The 7454-nt window shown below is 51.6% G+C and overlaps 2 protein-coding genes across 2 annotated transcripts; one reads left to right on the top strand and one right to left on the bottom strand.

Moving 5' to 3' along the window:
• Positions 1-1604: 1604 nt before the first annotated feature.
• PNRC1 (proline rich nuclear receptor coactivator 1) lies at positions 1605-3785 on the bottom strand. Its single transcript, XM_075087264.1, has 2 exons — positions 3378-3785; positions 1605-2733 (listed from the first exon to the last, which is right to left on the bottom strand). The coding sequence occupies exons 1-2, from the start codon at positions 3783-3785 to the stop codon at positions 2302-2304; spliced, it is 840 nt and encodes a 279-aa protein (XP_074943365.1). The 3' UTR covers positions 1605-2301.
• A 115-nt stretch (positions 3786-3900) lies between these two features.
• Positions 3901-7091, top strand: BORCS6 (BLOC-1 related complex subunit 6). The gene is given in 3 exon segments (XM_075087263.1): positions 3901-3969; positions 3971-4135; positions 4137-7091. Coding segments are annotated over 3 exon segments (1170 nt in total). The 3' UTR covers positions 5073-7091.
• Positions 7092-7454: the final 363 nt, after the last annotated feature.

Raw genomic sequence — 7454 nt, 5'->3', positions numbered from 1 at the left:
TTTTGTAATCCCCAGGGATGTGTTGGCAAATCAGTGTAGAAACAAAGACGTACCTTACAGTTGGTAGATTTCAAGCAGGCATTCGAAAGACACCATTTGATGTCAGCTCCAAGGGGCAGGGAAGGAAACAGGCTGATGGTAACAGAGATAATTGTCACGGAAAAAAAGGACACCTCCTTTTAAATAATGCCAGCCTACAGGCTGAGGGAAACTAGCCATGCTAGTTATCTGTCAAGCTAGTTATGGAGATGATCTCAAGTTCAGCTGACAAAATTAACTGTTGCCTAAAGCTATGGGGAATTGCTAAAGGAATTTTCCTTTGTGTTTGCTGAGATTCAGGCAAAAGAAAAAAAGGGGGAAAAAAAAAAGCACAACAGCAGATCAGTTCAGCATGTACCAAATATAGTAAACTGGGACTCAGGGTCATCCTCGTTTGAGTTTCTACTGGAATTTTTCTTTGCCCTAATACTGTTTATTAAAAAACTGGAGGATTTTTCTTGATTTTTAGAAGACAAGTTAGGACAAGCTAAATGATGGAGTGTTTAGATTAGGCAGCAAACTGTGCTGTTGAAGCCATACATCTATCTCAAGCACGTACCACCATTAATCAAGTAAAGCAGGGCTATTCTGCAAGACAGTGAATGTGGAAGTGTTTGGGGCCAACCAGAAATTTGGTACGAACTCTTCCTTTAGAACATAGGCAGTTGAACAGCCTAATAGCATTCTAATGACAAATTCTGCAACTATGTAATTATTTTCTATAAAGCAAAGTCTCCCTTCATTTTTGACCAATCTCATATGAGGGCTGTTAACGAACACTGCCAGTTCACAGGCACCGAACGATGCAATGATGTGTTTGGGAAGAAGCAGCAGCATTTGTGGCATGAAGGGAATTGGTGCTGCAGCTCCAAATCTCTGAAAACACCGTTGGTGCGAAGGCACCCCCTGGGCTGAGACCCTGCCGCCAGCCCTTCCTGCACAGCCCTCCTAGGACGCCAGTACCCACAGCATACCCTTTTTGCAGTGGAGCCAAAAGCTTAAAAATGCTTTTCTATCTTATCCAAGTTTCACGTATGCCCTGCTTTATTAATTTTATTTAAATACTAGATTAGTAAAATAACCCCAAATCTTAATTATCTCCTCAACATGCCTGTCAGACTGATCTACAGTCAATCCCTTAAGAATTTCAGAACGTGATTTCCAGCATAGGTAGCAGCAAGAGACAAATCTGGTGAAAAATATGTAGATCGCCCCATCCACCTTTCTGCCATCGCTGCTTTTCAGTATCAACTATGTTAATAACCACTTACTATGAAAATAGCTACAGAGGATTGCAGCATGAATTTGAATGTGTAATTGCCCAACTTTCCTGAAATCTGAGTTTTCTAGAAACAAAAAGGTAAGGAACCTGAAATGACATCACAAATGAATTATTTGTTAAAAACACAAGGAACTCTTAATGAGCTATTGACTCTTGAGTTGTTTGGGTAGTTAGAGGCTGAGGACAAAATATTCCTACTGATGCACCAGAAGCCAATCAAGATGCTCAAGTTCACATACTTAAATCAACACTCACACACACAAAAAGAAAAACACAGACATGCTTAAGGGGGGGCCAAATTGTTTTATTTAATTTTTTAGTGACCAATTGGATTTTTGGCAGAAAGCTCTGCTCTTTCTTTTTTTTTTTTTCTTTTTTTTTTTTCCTTTTAAGAAATCAGCAGTGCTCAAATTGATGGGTTGGAATTTTACTCAAATTCCAGTTAATTTAAAAAAAAACAAAACAGATGAAGAGGAATTCCAGATACTGTTTCCAGAGCAGAGAGCAAAACTTCACATTTATATGAAAATTCCGTGTTTATACTCGATTGGGACACAGAATGTAAAATTACTGTCAGTAGTGCATGAGTAAAACATTCACATTTGATCTGGAACCTTAATATCAGAAAGCTGTACTCTCCTTCCAAAATTTTCATTACCTTGTGCAAACCAAGTCAAGTCTTCATGTGTCAAGCACACACTTAAAATTGTCCATATTTTATATACAAGACATCTACCATTCAGGCAGTGCAAAATACATCCTTTCATAACAAAACTAAAATGTACCTCTCAAAGTATGAACAAGAATATACACATAATACATGATGTACACTATTTACACAACCATAAAAAATATAATACAAGGATTTTTTTAATGTGGTTGTAAGACTTGACAGTCTTTTGCAATTTTTGTTGCAACAAGGCATGTTTAAGTTTCCTGGATGGAGTTTTCTTTGCCAATCGCTCAGGAGAGCTTGGAAACTACGCTTGAACTTTTAGGAGAGTTTTCAAATGGACTGCCATCAACTCCCTGTTTTGGTCAGACGATTCAGCTGTGCCACCCACCCAGTGGCTGGGAGGCTTTGGAAGGACACTGGGAGACGGTGGGTCACTAAATTTTGCCCCAGCGTAATTTTCTTTTTGGCTTAGGGTGATAGGTTTCTTGGACTTGGCATTTCTGAAGTTCTCTGTGTTTTTAAGTGGCTTTTTCTCCTGCTTCTGCATTATTTCTGGCGATACAGAATCTTGCCAAAAGTTCTCTATCTTTTTTGCTGAGGTGATCTTTGTCAATGGCACATTACATTTACTCTTCTGTCTGTTAATCTTTGGTTGTTCACACAGATGTAAACTGTGAACAGGCTGGCTGTAGGGGACGGCAGCCTTCTCAGTCTTTCCCATCTTGTTCTTTAAGAACTGCAGAGACAAAGACTTCACGTCAATACACGACCCCTTCTCCTCAGGAGGGGCCCCGGGCAGCCCACGGGCACACCACCGCCACCCGGGCGCCTGCCAGACGGACTCGGAAGACGCGTTCCGGCACCGCCCCTGCGCCGGGCTCCGGAAGGACGCCACCGGAGACGCCTCACGCTGGGGAGGGGGGGCAGCGGCCGCTATCTCGGCTCTCCCGCGTCCTCCGCGGAACCCCCCGCCTCCCGCCGCCGCCGCCATGGGGCGCTGCGTCCCGCGCACGTCCCGCCTGCGCGCGCAGAGGGGGGGGTGGTTGGCGCGCGGCCGCTAGGCTAAATCCGGCTGTTGCTGGGCGCAGCGGCGGCCGCTCATTGGTGGCGCCCGGCAGCCAATCACCGCCCTCTATTTCTCTCTCCTCCTTCCCCCCGCCGCCCCGCCCCGTCCGAACGGGCGTAACGGAAACTCTTTCCCCCCCCGCCCCAACCCCCCGCGGTGCCCCCCTCACGCAGGGGCGAAGGGAGGGGGCGAGCTGCTCGCTGGCCCCCTCCGACGGGCGGGGAAGAGACGGGACAAGCCACCTCCCGGAGTGCGGGAGAACTGCGAGGGGGTTGTGTAAGGAGCGAGCCGAAGTAGCGGAGCCCCGTCTTTACCTCCTTCCTGAGGGGTTTGCTGGGCGCAGGTCTGGAGGGGGCGGCCGCAGGGGGCTCCTCCGGGGGGGCCGTTACCGTTGGCGCAGGGTGAGGGCGAAGTTCGCCCGGGCCGTGAGCCCCCAGCGGGGTCCTTCTCCCCAGGCCGGTGCGGTGCTGCTGGTACTGCTGGTAGCGGCTGGGCAGGAGCCCCGCCGGGCCGGGCCGAATCTTCCCCTTCCTCCGCCGGACTCTCTTCAGCGCTGGCCGCGCGGTACCCCCCGGGCCCGCCAGGCAGCAGCTGGGCTGGTTCTCACAGTTGCTGTCCCCTCGCCTGAGGCGCTGGTAGAGAGCGGAGGGCAGCCGCCGGGGGTCTTCCGTGGCTACCGAGATCCGAGTCAGGAAGGGCGGCGGCGCCGTAGTGGTGACCATGGTGGGACGCGGGTACCCAGAGCTGTAGCGGGGAGAGGGGTTGAGCCCAGGCGGGGTGAGCGGGTCGAGTCGCTGGGACGGGGAGCGGGTGTCTGCCCGGGCTTTGTGGGCTGAGATGGTGGTGCTATCGGATCCGCTGCTAGGAGAACATGGCGGGGGAGTGAGAGGAGCAGCCACCAGCGCCCCGGTGTTGTTACCCGAGCAGGGCACGCCCCCTTCCGCCCCCGCGCCAATCGCCGTGCTAGTCTGGCGCCAGCGGCACGCCTCTCCCACGAGCGCCGCCAATCACGGCGAAAAGGCTGCATCGGCGTCCCCGCCTCGGCCAATCAGAACCGACACAAACATTTTTAGGCCGCGCCCGCTTCCGCAGACGGCCCAATCCGGGGAGACACAAACAGCGGGCACGCCCCAGTCTCCGAGTCACGGGCCCGCAGTGCGAAGCGAAGGGAGGGGAGGGGCGGTTCTCCTCGCGAATGCTGCCGGCCAATCGGGAGGCTCACAGACAGCCTCGGCCACGCCCCCACGCGCATCGCAGCCAATCTAAAGGGACGTAAACAGGCGGCGGCGCGCCCCCTGGTGGGCGGAGGCGCGCCGGCGGGCAGGCACGCGTCCCCCGCCATGGAGGTGCCGGCGCTGCGGCCCACGGCTGCCCCCGGGGTCCCGGTGGAGGAAGGGGGACCCGGCCGTGAGACGGCGGGGCGGAGGCGGGACGAGCGGAGCCTGGAGGCGTTGAGCCTGGCCGCCGGCGGCGGCGCCGGAGGCAGCGGGGCGGCGGCGGCGGGGCGGCAGCAGCTGCCGGAGGGGCGGCGGGCGACGCTGGCGAGCGCCCTGGAGCTGGAGGGGACGGTGCTGCGCGAGGGGCGCCTCACCCAGTTCGTGGCCAACAACCTGGAGCGGCGGATCCGGCTGAGCGGCGCCCCGCGGGGCGAGCCACCGGCGGCGGGGACGGCGGGGGGTGGCGGCGGCTCCATCCCCGCCATCGACCCCGGCGCGCTGCAGGACGTGGTGGCCCTGGCCGGGCAGGTGGCGGCGCAGGTGGACGAGCTGCTGCGCAACGTGCACTGCGGCCTGCAGGCCCTGACGGCCCTCAGCGTCGGCTGCATCCAGACCTACCGCGACGGCGTGGAGAGCCTGGGCGAGGCGGCCGACCTCAGCATCCGCGCTATGTACGCGCTGGTGGCGCGCTGCGAGGAGCTGGACCGCGCCATGCAGCCCGTGCCCGCCCTGGCCAAGCGCATCCGCGACATGAAGGGCACCCTGGAGCGGCTGGAGGGGCTCTGCAAGTAACGCCGGCCCCGCTGCCCCCGGCGTGCGCGGCGAGGAGCCGCCGGGGCGCCGCCGCCGCCCCCGGGCTGCTGCTGCTGCAGGGGCGGCTGCTGGGGCTCTCCCGCCCCGGCCCGGCAGCCCCTCGCCCCCGGCGGCTGCAGCTCTCCGGCACCGGTGCCCCCTGCCCCTCTCCCCGTGCCCCTGGGCGTGCCCAGGCGGCGTCGGTGGCCGGTTCCCTGGCGTTAATCTGGAGGACGTGAGATTCTTGCAACCGATGAAGGAAAAGGTCCCGGTTGAAGTCGCGGGGTAGATGTGGCAGACGGTGCTTTTTAGCTTCAGCTCCGTTAAAGAATTCGGATTCCACATGCCTTACGCTTTCTATTTATCGAGGGCTAGGAGAAACTAACCAATCTTTAATTAAAAGTAGCTGTTAGTGGTTTTTTTTCCTTAAACCAGATTTCAAGTGGTCGTGAATACTTGCTTGATGCTTACAGGCATACCTGCTTATTTGTAGTTGACTTAGTGCCTGACAAGAAATTCTCACTTCTGTCATTACAGCAAATAAACACGCAGAGCACTGCTATCTCTTACAGGACACAGTTGTAATAGAAGATTTAATATATATTGTAAGAGGAAATTTAATATATATATAGCAAAGACACTTGCTGTCTGAGAAGAGTATAAAATCCATGGAATATAATTGAGATTCAGATAAGAACAAATCTTTATGCAAAGTTCTAAATAAAAGACTTCAGATAAAATGTGCTTTGCCTCTATTAGTCTCTACAGTTTTCACAGTGTAGAAGTTTAAATGGCATCACTGTGAAATGGTCCTGTGATTTTATATTTTCTTTTCAATTGGGAAAATACCTATTTAACTTGATGAGGAACATGAATATGTGATGACATTACATGGATGTATGACTGACATAAAATGGGTACTTTGGGAGAATTTATTTGTATAACTTGAAGCTTTTGTATATGCATCACTGTATGCAGAAGTGATTTTGCTGTATCAGTAAGTATTTCCTCTTGAGGCCTGAGAGTAGCTGAATTCTCTGCTTGCTATGGTTCCTATGCAACTAGCCTCTTAGGTGATGCTCTTAGCAATCCATTTAGGTCACAAATGTCCTTGTAACAAGATTTCAGCAGAGAAATGATCACTGTGATCTTATGTATGTGTAATGGTGCTTTCGGTGACCCCCTGCTCCTTAAAAACCGTGGAGCAGAGGTAGCCAGAAATACTACGCAAGCCCTGTAACTTTCGGTTGAAGAGCAGATAGGTTTATGATGGGTGCAGCTGCTACCCCACCGTAATCTCATTAAAACACTGAGTGGGGGGTGGATGCTGTAATATACTGTGCTTCTGCATGTATACACAGTACTGAATTGTAACAATAATTTGGTTTTATGCCACCCTGGTTTTGCATAATACCCATCTCTGGCCTCTTTTGGGCTTCTCAACATGGCCACGTCTTTCCCTCAGCACAGGGGTGTACTTCACGTGTGGCCTTCCAGCCCTAAGCAGTGGGAGAGGGCTGGAAATGGGCTGTGCTAAGGTTGCGCTCTTTGCCGTCACAGCTCTGGTGGTATTGTCTTCTGGGGAGCACCTGTGGCTCCAGAAAGGGACCAGAGGCCCAACAGAGGTTAGTGGAGAGAAAAAGGAGAACGTAACTGCCCGTGCCCGTGGGCTTGGAAGACACTAAAGATTTCATAACGCCACAGCAACAGCTGTACTGGAGATGCAGTAGTTTTGCTACGTATGTTTTGTATATGTCGAGTGAAAACCAAAGTTTGATCTTGCTTAACTTGTGAGTATTGTTGAAATGTATAGGAAAGACCTGCAAGCTCATTTGTATAGCCACATATGTACAGCTATGCTTTATTCATACAGGCTAAGGTGAAGCCTTTAAAGCGTATGTGTTTCAGTACTCTGTTGGTTTTTGATAGTATTTCATTTGCAGTCACCTATGTTCAAAGCTAATTCCGTGCTAAAATTGTCAAGTCTGTAGAATAAAATGATTACTTTTATGTTTTTAATTGTTAGTGATTAGTTGTTGTTGAAGTGTTTCACTTCTTAATTAGTGCTTTTCTTATTGGTAAAATAATTTGAAAGGTAATTTAAGCTCTGCTCCTGCATCTGCACAGAGGAGACCCATTAATGTGATTGCAGAGCTGGTTTCGGTCTCGGTCCTCAGGCAGTAATTTCTGAGAGTGAGGTCATTCATGTGATGAAAAAGGGATGACTTCTGAATTACAAGCATTAAGGAAGCGGTAATTACACTGGTTGGGTTTGTTTTTTAATATCTGTCTGAAAGCTTCATCTTTTTTGAAGGGCAGACTTCACTCAGCTTGGTGAAGCAGCTCCTCTTCACAGGTGTCTGCCTTGTGCGGTTGCCACCC

Source organism: Phalacrocorax aristotelis, chromosome 3 (genome assembly GCF_949628215.1).
Source record: "Phalacrocorax aristotelis chromosome 3, bGulAri2.1, whole genome shotgun sequence".
Taxonomy (NCBI): Eukaryota; Metazoa; Chordata; class Aves; order Suliformes; family Phalacrocoracidae; genus Phalacrocorax; species Phalacrocorax aristotelis.
Note: the sequence above shows the minus strand (reverse complement) of the source record. Positions and strands in the feature narration are given on the sequence as shown.

Excerpts from the sequence above, each read along its gene's own strand:
- PNRC1 (XM_075087264.1), bottom strand. The coding sequence starts at position 3,785 with ATGGTCACCACTACGGCGCCGCCGCCCTTCCTGACTCGGATCTCGGTA. Across the intron at positions 2,734-3,377 it reads GCAAACCCCTCAGGAAGGAG|TTCTTAAAGAACAAGATGGG; the intron begins GTAAAGACGGGG and ends TTGTCTCTGCAG.